Source organism: Aythya ferina (genome assembly GCF_964211825.1).
Source record: "Aythya ferina genome assembly, chromosome: 1".
Taxonomy (NCBI): Eukaryota; Metazoa; Chordata; class Aves; order Anseriformes; family Anatidae; genus Aythya; species Aythya ferina.
In genome coordinates, this window is record NC_140296.1 from 141,850,257 (window position 1) to 141,870,592 (window position 20,336).

A 20,336-nucleotide genomic window follows, 5' to 3' on the forward strand; every position below is an offset into this window, starting at 1 on the left:
ATTATTATTTTTTTTTTCCCAATGGGGAATAAGTCAAATATTGACATCTTAGTTTTGGTGACACTGATGGAATATGGGGCAAAAGTAAAAGTAAAGTCACTCTAAATTATATATACATATATATACATGTATATATCACTTTTAAATGGCAACATTACTTTCTGTCATTTAAAGGGCTGAATAGGTAGCTACCACAGTTCCTGGAGAGTCACTATGGAGTCTCACAATATCTTCTCATTCTTTTGTGATATCTGTCATTTCTCCATTTCAGGATATAAAAGTTTATCTGGGTGCAATTCCATATTTCCATATTCACAGCTATGGAATCAAAATACTAGTAATGACAGTGTGTCAAATTCATGACAGATACAAAGGAGTTTTAGCCAGTGGAATTGTGCACTGGGCAAACAGTACTATCTGGACTATCAAGTCTTCTAAGTGTTAGGAATGTGATTTCAGATCTGAAGGATCTCATGCTCTCCCTTTGGTGGATGACAGTTACGAAATAGTAAAGACGTGTGAGCACAAACAAGCCTCTGGTACATCAAGACCTAATATTAGGCAACATTCTCTAATGTTGACACTTTCCTGTTTTGTTACTGACCTCAGATAAAACAGGTTAGGACCCAAGTCCTTTTTGCCTTACCCAGGCAAAATCCCTAGGAACTCCAGTAGGATTTTTGCCTAAGGACCACAGGAGTGATTCAGCCTCGTGTGAGAACTAATGTCCCAGAAACTTTTTCTAGGCAGCATGCTAATTATAGACTACAGCTTGACATCTGAAGCACAAACCCATGCATCATTTTGCAACCTGAGCTTCACTTTCCACACAACAAATACAAAGCCAACATCATTTACCAAGGCCTTTTAGCAAGTGTGTGCAAGCTGTAGTAGTATTTTCATTAAGAGCAATGTTTGAGCTACTCTAAAAGGTGGCAAGGTACAAAAATACCACTTGGACTGTTTTCTACAGAGCACAACACACAGCTGGGAGCTGTTGTCACTTGTACCCAAGCAAATCATAGTTTTGGAGGACCTCTGCAGCTGAGTACATGGGGCTTTTTTTTTTTTTTTTTTTTTTTTTTTCCCTAGGAGAATCAAATATGTGCAAACACCAGAAAACACTTCTTTTGTCCCCGTCTCTAGGTGAAAAAGAGTAAATCTATCACAGATGCTAAACTCCTTGTGAAACACTTATCAGGTGCCCTTGTGAAAAACCCACAATTGCTGGCACTTTAGCTAATCTTTTCCTAGTTACCAGATGATTATTTTCCACATGAGTGGACAATGATAAAAAAAAAGATGACACTGTGCTTTCTGCCTCTTTAGATGAGGTTTTGACAGATAATAAATCATTTTACAACATTGACTTTTATTTCCTTGCATTTATGCATGGAAAGCAAAATGCAACCAGGTTGTACAACACAACTCAAATCACCGACTGGTTTAGGAGGAACAAAACTGATAAAGGTTTCATTTTTACCTGTGCCTCTTACAGCTCTTGCTTAGATAATCTTAAATCCCAAGTGAGCACCCTGTGTTTTTTTTTAACTACTTGTTGACAACAGGCAAAAAATACTCTCAAGTATCAAGCTGTACATGCTTGTTAAGGTGTGGTTGCCCATGTCCTTCCATGTGTATGTGAGATACACTGGGACAAATTCTGTAGGTGAAACTAGAATAAATCAGGGTGAGCTGAATGACTGTTAACAGACAACTTCAACTGTTTCAAGTGCATTCTAGTTAAACAATACATAAAAATTAACTCAGCACACCACCTTTTTGCTTGTAGAGTAAGAAGACATGAGTTTAAAAGGCAACAATGATCAATACTGAATTTAAAATAAATATCTTGTAAATATACTCCTTCATTTTTCACTCTGAATCTCCCATGTTAATTCCATAACTGTGCAATTCCCCATTAAATTTCATCATAGAAAACAGACTAAGAATTTTTTAGGCCACCCTGAAATTTTACCCTGTAACCAGGTCTCTGAAAATCCTGTTATGTGCTTTCTGCCTCAGACACTATCCCACAGTGCCATGCTATTTTTCAGGCTGAAAGTAATAAGCCACTTCCTTGTCAGTACACTAAGCACAAGATTCAAAACCCACAGAGCAAGCTGACATATGAAATTACTAAATGTGAAATTTGAACAACTTGGTGTTCTTTTATCTTGGTATCCTGATCAGATCTATAGACAAAACTCTCCCCAGCCAACAGCTTCAAGCCACAATATTTTCCAAACTGTTGTATAGGATTTAGTGAGAACTTTCACTGAAGTCAATGGGACTTATTTAGTACATAGCCTCACTAAAATCAGTAGAGTTCCCTTATAGTTTAAAAGTTTACTTTGTAAAAGGAAGTCAAGTCAACAGGAATTGGAGAGATAAATCCTAAACAGCCTGAACTTTTAGAGAAAGGTGTTCATACTTTTATCCCTGTTATGTAATAGAGTCAAACTACTATTGGAGCTCTCGGGAATAAAACCCTGTTTGCACTGAAATTATTGAGGCTGCTATTTCTAGAGTTCTTAAATTGTTCCTTTTTTTTTTTTTTTTTTTTTTTCTGGTTGAACCTCCAGCTCTCCTGTTCTCTGTATTTCTGGCCCAAAGTTCAGAAGCACAAAGTCTTTCTGTGAAACACACAGATTTTCCAAATGTTCTAATGGTCCATAAGCTCCCATTTTTTTTTTTTTTTTTCAAAATATTTTCCTTTGCAGCTGAAAACTTTGTCCCTGTTTCAAAATCATTTTCACATAGGGAAGACTCTTACAAGTTTGAGATTAAATTCTGCCTATTCATGACAACATAATGCTGTTCACAAGAAACAGTGATTGTAGGCGTAAGACAAAATCTGTGGTTCACCTAAAAATTAGGCTGCAGCTGATTCCTTAGAGGCAGTGAACTCAGATGTTAACAAATATTTCCAAAGGTCACCAAGACGTTGCAATAACTGCTCTGAAAGTGAAAACTGATATTATTTTTAACAGACTACTTTTTACATATTTTAAAACCTGTCTGTATTTCTGTACTTTTTTTTTTTTCCCCTTCCATTGTATATTTTCTAATTCCACTTTAGCTGAGGCATAAATCTGAATGTGCAGTCAAGCCTCCCTCCCCTATACCTTTCATTATTTAATGTACTATATCAAGTATTGCTATATGTTTTGATAGGCAACATACCGCCTTGCACTGTTTTTACTGCTGTGTTACATGAAAACCTGATTATCTACAGCCATCAGTCCCATTGAAATAGAGCCCTGGAGTATGATTAGACTTTGAATTGTTGTAGGGTAAGCTACTTGCAAATCAGCCCTTAAATTTGCAGTACTACCTTGGATATGACTTAACTAGAAGAATGAGTTGTCTTGAATCACAGAATGGCTTTGTTATCAGACCCGAGGCCAGGCAGTGAGCTCTGTTACTACTAGAGACTCTCTTGATGTTAATGTGGACACGCTCACATTGCAGGCAGCAGCACCAAATAGGACTGAAGCACAGGAAAACAAAGGGAGTGCAAAATCTGAGCAGTCAGAAACATCAAATTACTTCTCCCTGCCCATTCACAGCTTTTTACTGACCCTGATGCAGTCAATGGGAATTTTGCCAATTAACTTCAATAGGAGGAAAATCTGGGTTAGATTGAGGTTTCCTGTTTCTGCCCACAACAACACAGATGCATTCCAGACCACTCTTAGGAAGAATAAAAAAGGGCAAATTCCCAGTTACTGTGACAACAGAAGGGGTGATTCTCTTCACTATCATGTAATTTTGAAATTCAGTATCTGCTTTGTGCCATGACATGTGTTTCTCTCCTCTGTCAAATTAATGTTTTCTTCCCTTACAGAAGGCCCATCAGGGAAAGAGCATAGAAGAAAACCATCAACACAAACAACCCCTAGACGCCTTTTGACATTTCCCACCTCATATCTTCCAAAATGGAAAAATCATGTTTTCAAACAACAAGGAAAAACTGCCGTAAACATGTGCTTCCCAAAACACAGAGGATGAATTCAGACTGAACTGTGAATGCTTCTCAACGAATACCTCAGAAGAATGCTAAGACCACTGCTATGGAGAACATCAGCTAAAGGCTGCACAGATTGTCCAGCTCTGGCTACATTTATCTTCCTTTCTCATCCTTTCTTCCACCAGGGCTCTTGCTGCTGTAGTACTTGGGCTTGTTGACCATTTCATTAAGGGCTTTGAACACTCAATGAGACTTGGGGCAAGGTTTGACCACTTCAGGAAAGCAGTGGAATATACAATATACAACTGATGATGCCCAAAAGACTGACACAGGCAGTCAAACCAAAGGGAATGCAAGTGCAATTCTCTTCCCTTCTGCCTCATGTTCTCTGTCTTACTGGAGGCAGTTGCTATGCTGACAGGCAGTCAGTCAGTCTTCTTTACAGAGAAAGAAGACAGTGAAATCTGCCTCTGCAGCCAAGGGCAGAGAAGAGACTGGAAACATATGTTCTCTGTGTCTGGGATGATTCCGTTTAGGTAGCCTACCTGGGCCAGAGCCCAGATGGTGTAAACTGCTGAGTCTCAGAGTTGCAGATTTACATTAGCTGAGACTCTAGTTTAATAAGTATATATTAAAATGCTGAACTCTTACAATATTATTTATTAAAAAACAACAACCAAAACCTGCATACAGCTTCCAAGGGGAAATTGAGGAAGTGAAAATTAACATGACTTCTTTAAAGTAATGGTGTAATTCACTGGCTGGAACCCAGATCTGCTGAGCATCAGTGTGATATAACTGGACCAAACCTTTCAAGTATGTTAAAACAAAACAACCGCAGGAGTACCGAACTGCCCTATGTACTTCAGTGAAATGTTATTTGAAATGTTCAGGGCTGATATCTTAAAAGTCAACACTGTTGATTAATTCATCATTGAACAAAGTGTGTTGGAAAGGGGCAGAAGCACTCTGCTGTAGACCTCAGGACATTGTACCAGAAAGAGAAGACAGTGAGCTTTGAAGAAAACTCAAGAGAGAACCACACTGAAGCTGTATGGGAGGCATCTGAGCTCCTTCAGCAAGAGCTGAACACAAGAAGACAAGGAAGATGTTGGAGCCTCAGCAATGCAAAACCAAGAAGCTTAGCATGTTTAGTAGGTGTGATTCAGATGGGCTGAGGGCAATAAAGCTAGATAGATTCCTGAGTGCATTTACAACCATGTCTGAAATGCTGTGCCATCTGTCCTTTATAGTTGGAGCATGTTCTGTAGATGGTGGTTGGAAGAGAATTAATACCAATCTTGCAGTATAACCCCTACTGGTGACTGACGGCTGGCATGAATGCCAAAACATTCAACACAGTAGAAAACACACACACACAAATAAAAACAATACCGTATCACTTATGGTACTTTTTCTATGGCGTTATTTTAAATGGAAGCCATTAAGGAAAAGACCTCTGTTTCTATTTGATTTGTTACACAATGTTCCTTCACCTTATTTGCTAACAGATCCATCAACCCCCCAAAGCAGCACAGCTTGAATGCGATTAAGCTTCAGGAGGGCAGATAGGCTTTTTCAGTGCTGCTCTCCACCAGCGTATCCCAGGCAGATATTGGTCTCCAGCATCAGAGTGGGTTGAGATGGTTCTGCATTAGGTATGTTTGTATGCAATAGGACATGTAAGACGTGTAACCACATAGGTAGTTACAGTAAATATACAGTGAGTTTCTTCCTATGTGGTATACATGACAGATAAGTATGTCAACAAATGAAGTGGGCATGACATCTTAGGAGAGGATGTCTGTAAACTATTTTGCTTTGTCGAGAAATACAACAGAGCTTAAATAATATGGTACCCATAATTTGGCAAAAGTAAATACAACTACCTACTAGGAAAGAAAAATTAATGTGGTTTATAAAATACAAAAGGCCAGAATGCAAACTCCTCAACTCTGCTGGGTGGGGGAATAGATCCAGGTATTTTTGTTGGTCAGGGGGCTGGACCTGGGGGTGGGGAAGGGTGTGTTGCTCTTTACCATCTGTGTCTAGAGGCTATTTGCTTCCCCATCAGAGGAAGGAAGCACAAAGATCCATTACTTCCATAGCTGAAAAAAGCATTTGGCAAGAAGGAGGTCAAGGTACAGCACTGGAGAGTAAGGAACAATATAGAATAGTTCAGTTGGAAGGGACCTACAAAGTTTATCAAGTCCACCTGCCTGACCACCTCAGGGCTGACCAAAAGTTAAAGCATATTATTGAGGGCACTGCCCAATTGCCTCTTGAATGCTGAGGGGCTTGGGGCATCAACCACCCCTGCAGGAAGCCTCTCTCAGTGTCTGACCAACCTCAAGGTAAAGACATTTCTCCTAATGCCCTGTCTGACGGTCCCCTGGCAGCTCTGTGCCATTCCTGTGCGCCCTGTGCTCGGTCCCAGGGAGCAGAGACTGGTGCCTCCCTCTGTGCCTCCCCTCCTCAGGGAGCATGGGACAGCCCAGTGTCCTCACAGGACATGCCTTCCAGCCCTGTTACCTGCTTTGGTGCCCTCATCTGGACCATTTCAAGAACTTTAACATCCTTTTTATATTGTAGAGCCCGAAGCTGCAGACAAGATTATTGCTATCAACAGCCTGTTCTAAATGGAAAATGAACAAAAGCAACAACAAACAAACAAAAACAAAACAAATCCAAACAAACAGACACAACCAAACCAAACCAAACAAACAAAAAATCTTTTAGAGGAATAGGCAAATACACTTCATAGTTTGCTTGGTCTCTGCTATTGTCTTGTTCAGAGACTTTTGTTAGCATGACTTTTGTCCCTTGTACATGGCCAACATCAGTCCACAGCCTTTCTTCACATGCTGAGGCATTCCTCTCAACAAAGGTGTGATTCTGCTGTATACCACTAGGCACTGCAGACATCTGTTCCCAAGCCTGGTCTGTCATGTAACAAAACCTGATTAAGTATCCCACAACAACGTGAGAGAAAAAGATATGCTGTGTGTTTGGGACTGGTTAACAACCACTGTCCTTAGACCCGTCTCTTAGAACCAACAGCACTGAAGACACCGCATTCATAAACAGTTTGGAGGAGAAATGGGTAAAAAGTTAGTTTGCCATTAATAGCCGACTGGAAGAAACTCTTGAGAACTTGTCAGATGCAATATTATGGATTTTATAAACCCTGTCTTACCAAACTCACTTTATTAATTTGAAGAAGCACTGTAAGCTGAAGATATGTTATCTTTCAGTTCTTAGTATCACCAGTCAGAAAAGGAGCTTGCTAGCTCAAATTTGGACTGATCCCACCCTGTTGCAATGAATACAATGAAACTACATCTGACCTATTTCAAAACACTTTTACCAAAGCAGAATTATTTTCATGTTAATTAAAAAGGAAAACGTTCAAATTAGCAAGTAGCTTTGGTAGGTTCTCTTCATACTATATCAGCAATGTGGCTACACTTTTCGTTAACAGGCATCTCTCTAGGAGGAACTTCCCGATGAAGTCAAGGGAAAGCCTCCTGGTGACTTCAGCAGAGTGGTGTGACAATTGGCCTCCCCACTTAGATGTCATATAAGGATACCGGACCCCATTACAGTGTTTTTTTTTTTTTTTTTTTTTTTTTTTTTTTTTTTCCCATAATAGGAAATTCCGCCTATAAAGAAAGGAAATGGGATCACCAGACACGATCATCCATTTATTGTATGCCACACAGCAGCAAATTTTGTCTATAAATAAATCTATTACTGAGCGATTACTGAGGTTATATTATGAAAGTCAGCTATAAGCACTCGAAGGCACCAACATAAAAAGAAAAGTAACCTGATCTGGGGAGGTCTGAGCAAGTCCCCCCCATGACTCCTTCAAATCCAAATATGTAGTTATCAGGGTTATGACTTGATATTCATGACCCCACAAGTGGTTGTTCTATCTATCTATTTATTTATTTTATTTCTTTCCTTTTTTTTTTTTTTTTCTGAAAGAACTTAAGTGTTCTGGCAGCTGCAGAGAGTAGTGCTTACTTCTCCAAAATATCATAAGCATCTGATGGAAATCTTGCTTTTTTTCTGCAGGAATAATTTTTCAGTGTCTGGTCTTCCTGTTGCTAGAATATATGGTTCTGATCAGATCACCCCATAGATTTTGCTTATTTGTTAGGAAGGATGATCTCTAGGGAAATGCTTCATGTCTTCTCTTCCAAAATCAAACTGGGATAATGCACATTTTAGCAATGAAAGCAGAGTACTATAGGTGTCCATTAACTACATAGCTGTCTAAAGCCTCCAGCTCTGACATTTCCCAAATACATGACCTGTAATGATACCTCCTAGGTGTTTCTGAAGTGATACAGAGCCTATACTGGGAAAAGATGAGGTGGAGTGAGAAGATTCAATGAAAATAATGATACGCAAGGAATCTCTGCTTTTTTCAAACCTGTCATTCTTCAGGATTTGTAATAAGAAGAGAAAGTGAATTCTCACTTTCCATAAACATCTTCTCAACTCCAGAACAGAAGAAAAAGAGGTACTTCTCTTACAAGAAACGCCTGAAAGCTTAATTTCAGCCTGGCAAAAGCAAATGCAATTCCGATGATTTCAATGGAGTTACAGATGGTGCACTTAATGTACAACAGGGTTGATTTGGCCCTTCTCCCATACTGTAGCATTGCTTTGCCTAGAAACCTTTGCTTTCAAAGTAATTAACCATGTGTCAATAGCCTGTAACACTGAACTACAATTAAATAAATGAATAGGAGACAGATGTATATTTTAAAACTTATCTCAGTAGCGAACCTCCAATGGCAAGTATTGATCTTTTTTTCCTGTTTAATATCAGGTTCTAATGTCAGTATTATAGACAAGAAACTGAGGATCTGTAAAACAATATCCATTATTTTACACATATTTCTCCCTCCCACAGCTCCAAAAAAGCATTAGACTTGGATCACATATAAGCAGAGTGAAAATCTCAGAAAGAACCTGTTCTGCCTTATAGGCAATCTCAGCATTAGAGCAGGTGGGCACGGGCTCCCTTAGTACAAGAAGAGAAAGACAGACAGACAGAAGAAAATTGCTTACTGTTTCGAGGCTTCTCCTCATCCATGCCTTCATCTTCATTTTCTGGGTCAATGTCTTCAGCTTGAGTTATCCAGTCTAAATATCCCTTCAAATCCTCCTCCAGCTGTTGCTTTTCCCGTAACTTCTGGAAATCACCACGAGCCTTAGCCTTCTCTCTTTCTTTGGAAAACTCCCTAGCAAGAGGGAGGGAGGAACGGGACGTGGGTGGAGGGAGAGGAAGAGATTGAAAAACAATGGGTTAGATTGATTTCCACTAGAAAGTCTCCATATCCTCTGTAGCACACCCAACTTTCTCTGTTCTGTCAGGACACATGAAAGGAGTATCCTTGCACTTGTAAAACAGCTGGAGTGTCCACATTTTTACCAGTGCTTAGGAGAACATAATTACCTTTTTCATCCTTTCATTATCAACATTTGATTAATAATTAAAATAAAACTCTTATATGTTTATGTACAATACCACACACTTTCTAACGTTCTTTACCACTTGATATTCTCCAAAAGCTATCCATAAATACCTATATGGATAGTGGTTAATTCGAGACAATGATGAACTGTTTGACAATAATCTGACATCTGGAGAGTGAGATGGTGGCTCTAATTTTTAGTCAGGTCTCAATCTGTCTTTAAGATTATAGGTATAATCACAACTAAGTTGTACTAATTGTAAGTGTAAGCAATGATACTCACAATTCTGTACACAGATAATTACGGGCAATTTCACCCATAGTACTGAACTTGAACTTCATAGTACTTGAAAATGTAGACCTCAATGTTTTATTGCAGGCTTTCAGTATTCAGGCCTGTTATCTGACATGGAACTTATTTTTCAAGTCTCCAGTTGGGCAGACAAACATGAGCAATAACAGATTCTGCCAGAAAGTGAAACAGGGTAGGTGTTTGATTGTGTGATGAAAAACCACTATTGGGAATATGGGCTTAAAAGAGAGGGCATAGGAACAAGAATTTAATGTTGCTTAGTTATGATCCAGGGTGTCTGCTTTGCCTTCTTTTTGACTGTGATTCCATTTCTTCCTATCTGTCAGACATCTATCCTGCACTATTCTTTTTTCTAGAAATGCCAATCTACCTCCATTTAGTGACTCTCCTGAGGTTCTAAATCAGGTTTTAATGCTTGTATTTTTAAAAGTAAGTTTAATGATTGTGAACAACACTGGACTAAGAGTACTTAAGCCTTATATCTGTTGAAGCAGATCACTACACAAGGTGCACACAGCAGATAACACGACCCACTATGTCTAGATATGAGAGGAAAAGTCATTCTCTCAAATACAACATCCATTAGCCTCGCTGATGATTGTCAGCAATGAGTGAAATTAAAAACAAACGAACAAGAAGCTTAATATTAGTCTTTGTTTTGCTCCTCCAAAACCAAATGGGAAGCCTTCCACTAACTCTGGTGGGATAATATCAGGAGTATGAAAATCCTAATTGAAATATCAATGAGTGCCACATGAAGTGCTCTCAAGCAACTGAGACAGAGATGAGTTTCCAATAGTGAAGTACTTCTGTCTGGTCAAAACCTTCTGAAAGATATCCATTGACTTCAGTCTTTTGATCAGGCTTTTTATGTTATGAACTGTGCATGACACCAGCATAGCAGCAGAATGAAAGTAGGAAGATAACTTCATTTCAAGCCAAACTGTGTGACAAAGGATGTGTGTGTGATCCTCAACCCCTGTCACATTCCTGAGGTTTCAGGCTGTCCTATGGGACAGTGATAATGAAGGTGCAAATGATGAAGAGAATCACTGGTTTTCAGGCCTGGAGTTAGATCACAGTCAACCCTGGGACTAAACAGCCACAAGGCAGAGAAAGAGCTACTGCAAGGATGGCAAGAATGACCCTAACAACAACAACTGTACAAAAGATTTTTAAGAAAATCCAATCAATTCCAATTGTTTTTGTTTATAGCTTCAATAACATCTTTCCTCTGAGTCTTACATAGCACCTTATCCAAACTAATGAATGAACTCCAGGAAAATCACCAAATGAAGCTATGCACTATTAAGGCTGTTTGAAAAATCAAATCCTAATATTTCAATAGTTGGCTTGTAAATCGGTGTTTTAGAATCTTCAACAAATAGGTCCATTTTTAAAAGGGAAAAGGATCTCAACTTCAAGTGAGAACTATATATTTGCATTACTATAACTTGCAAGGGGCAGTTTTAGAAACCAAAGTGTGGAAAACGAAATGATCCAGCTTACAGAAAGTAGAATTGCTACTGTGTACTGAACTGGATCATTTATATTAGATGTATTTAAGCTGAATGCCTGCTTGGGTCTTGTCAGCCCAATGTAGTGTCCCTCTCAAATGTGACTCAGGCTGGACGAAGAGCTGACTAAACTGAAACGAGCTTTTAGCAGCGCATCATTCTGCTGACTGTCTGCATGGAAGTTAACTTGTTACCTGGCTTTTTCATGGCACAGCTGAAAATACTGTGATTCCCCAGTCTAAATGATATGCATTCACCTGTCTCTGTCCTTTGTACAAGGTATGGGTTTCCAAATCTTGGATGACTCTCCAAAGAAAACAACTTACTTAAATTATCATACTTTCTATGCTCTACGAGCATTAAACTATTGAGAACAGGTGGCTCAGGAAATTGCTAATACAATACCAACCACTTCCCCTGTGGAATACTAGCCTGTATGCAGGCAAATGTAGTTCACAATCAAGAATTACTATCCATGTCATTTACTGTCCCATGTGAAATGAGTTGGTGACCTCGGTCCAGTTCCTGCTGCAGGCAGGTGTGCACATTACCTCTGCCACCATCACAGTTGAAAGTAAATGTTCATTGTTTGCAGTTTCAGCAGGGAGGCCAAGGACCAAATAAGTTTTCTGATAGAAGTGCCATCTTGTGTCTGGAGGTGGCCTTCTCAAAAAAAAAAAAATAAAATAAAATTGCAATATCTTATGAGGATAAGGTCAACAGAGGCTTGCAGAACTACCAAGCAATCTGTCTCTTTTCAGTGAACAAGATAACATCTGTTCATGAGTTGGCGAATCTCATTGTTTTTCCCCTAACTCAGTTTGCTTCACTTTCCTTCACTTTCCCAGGAAACTGTAAGACATTTGCCAAAGGAAATACCAATCCTGGTGGTGAAATATAGATAATTCATGTCTATATCTGATCTCAGTATGAATTCTCACATTCAGAGTAGTGTTGGAAAGTGAGGAAAATGGCAGAATTCTAGCAGTTCAAAGCTCTTGCTTAGTGCAGCACGAGGCTTCAAACCTCATCCACCCTGACAGGTACAGCAAAGAATGCAAAGGGTTGGAAGAGGGGACAGAATACTAAAGAAAAGCCCTGAAATATCAGGAAAACTAATTCAGCTGTCCTCAGGAGGAGCTACAAACACAGACAGCCTCCTATTCACTCTGATCTCTTCCTTGGAAGTAACAGCATCAGAAGCAGCCAACTGGGTTTCCAGGATCATCTCATATAAGAAGAAATGGCTGTTCTCTGGCCCTCCATTTGCCCTATGAAATTGCTTGTTTGGCCTATATCCTGGAATTTGGATCACTGATTGGCAAAATATAAAATAAATCTGAATCTATATGCTTCATCATACAGGTCTGAAAGTTAAACACACATTGCCACTTTTCCCCCTCACTAATTAACTGAAACAGGTAGCAGATGTGAACATCACCGGTCTCAGAAGACCTCTAACAGTGGCTTCACTACTTAACAGCAGTGACGTGGACTTCTTTTACCTAGACTTGAGAAGGTCCACTGTGTGATCTGCTGACTAGGTTTTTCCTTTGGAATACATTGACTTTATAGTGTGCTTAGTCAAAATAGGAAAAGGATTATAGCTCTACACACTAATGCTCTGTCATACTATTTAGCTTAGCACGTGACTAGAAAATTCACCAGAAGAACCATGAATGGGTGAAATACCTGAGGAAAGACAAATTACAGATGAGATCTTCAGGCAAAGCAGAACTTGGCATTTGATTTTGCAGGTGCAATCAAAGTGTCTTTGTGAGTACAATTAATTACACTTACGTATTCAGAAGTGATTAAAAAACCTAAGCTAATCTGTCATTGATGAAGTCTACCTACACAACATGCTTGTTGACGTTCCTGAAATAAATGGGGAGAAATCAGAGATGCCCAGAATGGATCTACAAAGATGCCCAGGCATATTGCTTTGTGTACTACATAGAACAGACAGGTGGATCATCTACACAAAACAGACTAATAGCAAGTTTATTAAAAAAAAAAAAAAAAAAAGCTGAATCTGCAAAGTGAAGACGCTTTGCAACTCAGCAGAATTTAGAATTGCTTTAGAAAGTTAATTGTTTAAGAACTGCTTATTTAGCCCAAAGAAAATTTAGAACATTTCTGCCATCATTTCTATTTTTTTTTTCATGGATGCAAATTCTTAAGTTTCTTTTTACTTTTCTCCAGTAGGGAGAAAAACTGCAGAAACTGTGCAGCTGTCATAATAGTGTGAACACAGCCAGAAATAGTGACTCACAGATTAAGCAAGGTGAACTTCATCTTTGATTTCAGTTCACCCTACAGTTTCCGTCTCTCACCACTAGCTGTGGTGCTCTGGCTGCAGTATCTCAGGAGATGGAGTATATAGGCCCCAAAACACTTTCTTAGGTTAAAAAACAAAAGAGAGAGGAAATGCATATTTCCACTATGTACAGACACAAATCCAAGTGTCGGTAAATTGAATCAGCAATGCTTCAACAATATGCACTCCTCAAGGCTGGGCTCACAGGCCCAGCCTGTGATTTAATATCTGATTTTATCAAATCAGATATTAAAGAATCTTCAACCACCGTCTTACATGCTCCTTGACTGCATTTCTGATACAACAGACTGCTTACCCGCTGTGAGCTGGTCATCCTCCTCCTCTACTGCTGACATCCTTACCTGCTGATCTGAGCATCCGCATGGAGAAATGAGGAGCTTACATTTTAAAATTGTACCCAGAGTATCACTCTCCAGAAAGCCAAACACAGACTATTGCCTGACACTTCATTTCTGGGGATTTTCTCCTTCTCCATTTACTGCTTGGAAACTCCTCTCTTTGCAGCAGCTTTCTTAGCTGCATGTCTCCTTCAATCAAGTAACGAAGACAATAGCAACACCTTCTGTAGATCTGCTATTATCTTTCTCTTTTCAGGATGATCAATGGAGGATCTTCTTCTCTAGTCCTACTACTGTCTTTCCTATGTTGTTGGCACAAACACTAAGGACACAATTTTTGTGAAGCATCAAGGCTTCCCTCCTGCTCAGAGATGATATTCCTCCTCTTATGATCAAAAGACAGTAGATTTAAGAGTTGCCCACTCAGGCAACAAGTACAGACTTTGACCAAATTCATTTAGAGCTCATTGAGAGAGGCACGATGTTGGAAACAAAGAAAAAGAGGATGCATAAAAGCCCTCACACCATATTTATCCATCTACATGGAATGGCTATAGGAACGCAGTCATGCCCAAATACGGAATTAGAAGCCTAATTCTAGGAGATCTGTAAAAAAAATAATTGTGTGAGGAATGTTGGCTGGCTTTATTCCTCTAATTATCTGGTTCCCTAGGGGCAGTAAGTTTTTAACTACAGGGGACAATATCAATTGTTTTTAATCAAATCCACAAAAATAATGCTTCGCAGTGAGGGTTATACAGCAGAACTGAAATACAGCTAGATGTCTAGATGACTTAGGGATGCTTAAACACTAGAAGAAATTATCCTGCTTCTCTGTTCATCCTTAGGAAAGGTCAGAGAAAAATGATCTTTCCTCCCTGCATAATTTTAGGCTTGTAATCCGCACAACAGAGAAGATGTGCTTATTGAAGAAGAAACATGTCCAAGACACTCTCCAGGGAGAACAGTCTCCCATTAGGCTGTGCTTTAGAGATATTAAGCAATGTGAAAATTTCTCATGTGAGAAGACATAATTTGGCAGGAATCTCATCCCACAACTGTGAAAGGATTTGTCTCGTGCTCTCATTCCTCCTTCAGTCCCAATGACTCTTCTAGAGATTTTACTGTAATCCCCTTCTGTGGTGAATGGTATGCTTCACCCACAGGCAGTGGAACATATTATTGTCCTCCTCCCACGGAGAATAGGTAGAGGTTTTAGGTAGAGGAAAGTTACAGGCATAGTTGTCTTTTTTTTTTTTTTTTTTTTTTTTCCCTTTGATTTAATCAAAAGAATCTTTCAATGCCATTAGGAATGCCATGTTTTGCTATTTGCACAGCAATAGCCCAGGTCTTCTATAAAGATTCCTGAGATCAACCCACCATTGCCCGTTGTTTTGGTAACAACAGAGTAGGAATAGAAATACAAATTGTAAAAAATAAACAATAATAAAACATTTTCCTGGTACTGCTTACCCGCTAAGTACACCGAGAACCAAGTTAAGTACAAAAAATGACCCTATGATGATTAGTGTAACAAAATAGATCCAGGGCCAGTCCCTTCCTATGGCATCATTGACCTGGAAGAGTGGAATGATAATTAGTGAGACAAGCTCAGTTTCTGAGCATTGCAAGGCTCCAGCCAAAGAGATCCCAAGTCACCAGCAATAAAATTTTCAATAATCATTTTTCTGGAAGTTTATGGAAGGTTGACATTAGCAATTTTGGATGCACAGACATTAAATTTCTTTGTCAGCACACCTCTTCTGTTACCTGCATTGTTATTTGCCAAGTTTGAATATTTGGTCAAGATTTTGTGAAAGCTTCCTTGATTCGGGTTTTTAATTCCTCCAAAAGAATCCTGGTGACAGGGAAGAACCCTTATTATGGAGTCTTGCCCTGTAGCATTGGAAAAAGGACACCAAAACTGTCAGCTTACCCGCTCAACACACCAAGAACCAGATTTAGAACGAAAAAGGATCCAAAGATGACCAGACTGACAAAATACACCCATGGTAACTCATAGCCCATAGCGTCCTGCATCTGGAAAGACGAAGGAAAGTTAGAAGACAGAGAGGGAAAGCAGAAATGATTAGGCAAAGGAACAGATGGAAAGGTTTGTAAACAGAGCCTGTGGTTGGTTTACACATAATCATAGCAAGTGTTTCTGTATGTTCTTTCTGGTGTGACCTCTGCTTTGATTGCTTTTTTCATCTAGCTGTTTCTTTACAGGCAGTGATTAATACAGACTGAGAATACAACTATGTGCTGTACTGGCACTTCTTTGAATGCTCAAAGTTGCAGACTATCACTTCCTGGAGTTTACCCACAGCACCACAAGGGTCCATCCACTGACTTCTAAAGTTCTGTTCTAATCTCTGTGCATATGCTTTCTGCTTGTGAAAAAGTTGCTAGGTTTTGCTAAGAAACTTCTGCTAAGCAACTTTTTGCTAAGCATTGCCTCAGTGTGTTGTCAGATTATATTTATTTCCCATTTGCAGCACAGGTACACACACTTCAGAGAAAAGTGTGTCGTAACTGGGGATATATACTTATCTTGCCCTGGCAATACTCTGGTAATCTTCAGTTTTCCAGAGTCAGGGCAGTACCTGTATGCTTTTGAGAAAAGTCCTTTCAGGAATTAAAGTTTGGACTAGACAATCTATAGGTTGGACTAGATGATCTTAGAGGCCTTTTCCAACCTGAATGATTGTATGACCATGTCCTGATCTAGTCAAGTTTTTGCTAAAGCTTTCTCACAAACTTCCTTTCTCTCCTTGAAGGACGAATCTCTCTTTCAAAATGTGACTCCTACACAAGTGAATACTCAAAGAATTTGAGACTATAAACTGAATGGCATGAACATAGACCTGTCCTTAACGCTACTACAAACATCCGCAAATGAAGCCGGCAGACTATTATTTTAGCACTAGAACCCGTATTATGTGTTCACCAACACGAGCACATATTTTACATATTCTAAAAGCATGTAGCATATAAACACCATTTTATCTTGAAGTGTCCTCTGAAGTTCAAAATTTTGGAAAGTTGCTGGATACCTCAATATCTCATTTTCATGATGGTATCAAAATACCAAAACCCCTTCTTCATTACTTTTCATAAACACTTATCTCCTGAGCCAGACACAGCATCATTAAAGAAACAGATGGTGGTTAACATATTCAGGAGCACTAAAATGATTTATGGACTTAAATTGCAGACTTGAAAGTACCTAAAAGGCATAAAGCAACTTAGGTTCCTTTGTTTTCCACACTTGTAAAATTTTATCATATGTTGTTCTCTCCTTCTAGGAAAATGCTCTCTCCTTTGCAACCTAAGCATTTGTTGTGATCACAGAAGAAATATTCTTCCATACATGGGCACTGAGACACACTTTAGGGGAGGCAATCTGACTCAAGATTCATAACAACTCAGGAAAGGAATTTCAGACCTTCAGCAAGACAAGGCAGGAGAGTAACACTAATATAATCAGTTCTTTGTGGATGGAAGTACATCATCCATTTTACTTTCAAAGTACAGCCACTAAGGTCCGTGTCTGGCAACAGTCCACAGTCAATGGGCCAATACAGAATTCTATCTCTGGGCTCTTTCGGGTGCAACTTAACTGAAAGGGACTCATTAAAAAGGAAGTTCAAAATCTAACTCTGTGAAAACAGTTCATCAGCTGCTTCCTCACAGGACTGATTGATTTTGTAGTCAGAGCAGAGTACCTGAAACACCTCTCTTCAGAAATCCAGGAGTTTCTCTAACACTCCCTAAGTATATTACCCAGTTTCCCTTTGAATACTGTTGTAGAATTGCTCAGTTATTATGGGAATATCACTAATTATTCTTTATGTTTGCAAGACACATTGCATCCTACATGACATGACCATCCCACAGACACCTCTGCAGTGAAACACAGCAATGCATTAAAGAAAACAAAACACTATGATACAAGATGGAAGCAGATATTCACCCACAATCACAGCAGATAAATCAGGCAGGCAAAGCATAACTACCTAAGCTGGAATTAGGTCAAGAAATTGGACCTAACATCCTCTTTCTTCTACAAAAAATGCAACTATCTATAAAAAAAAATCCACACAAACAATGATTTAGAATGACTGAGAAACTGCCATAAGAATTTATGCAGGCACAATGATGACTTGACTTCCTTTTAATTATGATGGATGGTGATAAAAAAGTCTCAGCTATGTAGCACTTATCTATTGGCAGTATTTTTCTTCATCTGGGAAAGTCAGCTGGAAAAGTAGAACTTTTATAAGATGTGGTATGAGTGAATCTTAAATAACAAATGCCAAAATTTCTGGTAGAGAACTTCGTACTATTCTGGCATGAAGAAATTTCCAGATGACAAGAAGCTTCCTCTGTGGTCTGGTAAGGTATATAACTAGAATACAGTGTACTCTGGCTAGTCCCAGTGCCTGCACAGTTGCATAATGATTATATCAGCTAGCATCAGCACAACTTGGTCCTGAAAAATAGACCTGCTTCCTGGTATAGCAGAGCATTTGGGAATTCTCAGACTGAACATTTGTGAGGTCCATTTTTCACCTCCTTTTTACTGCTCAGCCATATATGTAATGGGTAAGCTGAGAAGCAGACTGTGGTATCTTCTCAAGAGCAGAGAAACCTTGGCAGATAGCTGTGTATTTACTCTCTCTCTTTCTTGCTGGACTCCATATGTGGGATACTGTCACATCTTGTTTTCTTTAGCAGAAGGTGAAATCATTCCAAATATTGTGAAATTGACCCACAGGTGCTAGGAATGTATGTTATACGTTGATGTAACATTAGGTATTTGGTAAACTATGTAAAAACACAAACAAAAAGCTTTGGTATGGAGACAGCACACTGTGAGTTTACTGTTTGATCCTGAAAAATATTTTCAAGAGAAATGCAGAGATGTAGGCTGCTTGGCAGAGGTTTGGGGAAAAAAGAAGTAACACTTACTCAAAACAGTAACAGTAACATATCAACATTTAAGAAACGTTAAATTCTTGGCTAAGATTTTATCCTTCCAAATATCTGGAAATGCTTCCTCTAAAATGGAAGTATCCTAGAAGTCCAGAATAGAGTACCCACAACTGAACAATGCTCCCATACAGTTATCATTAAAAACCTTGCATCTGTCTTTCATTGAAAATGCTTCCTGGAAATGTCATTATTCTGCAAATAAGGAGCTATTAATCACATGTGCATGCATACACGTGTCCTGTTGACTGCAGCTGGAGGCTTTCACTGCAAACATAACTTAGGTGGTACAGATGATTTTTCCTAATTGTGCTACTGAAATAGAGAAGCTGCACAGGGTCATGACAATCAGAAGGAGATTTACCATTTACACATTACTGAGTGTAGAAAATTAGGTCTATAGAATATTTTTTTTAGCGTTGCCTACAGTGAACACAAATGGGATCTCTTATAAATTACGTCACTAGGGTAGACAGTACAACTGCCGATAGCCAGTTTAGCTCCCTGGTTGCTGAGTGCACTTTTTCTCTGTTTATTTCTCCCTGGGGTGTTTATTATTAACCATATGAATCTCAACAGAAAAGGAAGATCATTTACAGATCTGAACAAAGACTATCAGCCAGTGTAGATTTGAATGACAATATTCCAGTTACAGCAGTCAAGGTGATTCAACTTGGTGTCAATTTAAGTATGTGTGGGATGATTGCTAGGTCAGCTGGAAGCATAGCATTGGTATAGATCTGCAGATGGTCATTTATAGAAATAATTCTGCTTTCTGAGTCAAACTGCCTGACCTTTTATAGCTCGCTTCTCCACGCTTATATCTCACTACTGTCAACAGTGAGAAAGTTGGTACAATTCTGAATGCTGCTGATGTGTCACCTCTTAGGGGCACCTCAGAGATTAGGGTCTTAGATTCCTTCTCTTGATTAGCTACATACCTTCTCTAGCACTGTGGGACATCTTTTTGGCTCACTATGCTTTGTCTTCCAATCTACAAAGTGAAATACTGCCTTGCCTCACTGGGTACTGTACAACAAAATGTCACCATCTCATCTCAGTATTCAGGTACAGACTCAAGATCACTGAAGCTGAATTAGGCCGAACCTCTGTCCCCTCAAGGAAGAAGTTTGCTCAAGAGATTCCTTAGTGAACAAACGGCCTCTGGAGAATCCAGCTTAGCCTCTCATATAGCAACGCTCTAACTATGCTCTGGGCTCACGTGGATGGGTTTGGGACTAGGACCAAATTACTGCACTTTGTAAATGCCTGTTCATACTGTAGTTTACCTATTAACTTGGGCAGAAAGGAACAGGATGGGATTTTTCTCTGAAGGGTTTCTAAGTTTCCCTCAAACATCAACATTG

The 20,336-nt window shown here is 39.2% G+C and overlaps 1 protein-coding gene across 42 annotated transcripts in view; it reads right to left on the reverse strand.

The window, feature by feature from the left end:
• CACNA1C (calcium voltage-gated channel subunit alpha1 C) overlaps window positions 1-20,336 on the reverse strand; it is a 476,864-nt gene that overhangs the window by 133,275 nt on the left and 323,253 nt on the right. For 29 of the 42 annotated variants that reach the window (XM_084499513.1, XM_084499544.1, XM_084499548.1 and 26 more), the window contains exons 8-9: window positions 15,911-16,014; window positions 9,059-9,231 (exon numbers count right to left, since the gene is read on the reverse strand). In XM_084499513.1, the coding sequence (XP_084355639.1) occupies window positions 9,059-9,231; window positions 15,911-16,014 (277 nt within the window). Of the gene's footprint in view, window positions 1-9,058; window positions 9,232-15,447; window positions 15,552-15,910; window positions 16,015-20,336 lie in introns of all 42 variants that reach the window. The other 13 variants (XM_084499532.1, XM_084499518.1, XM_084499526.1 and 10 more) reach the window with 2 other exon arrangements.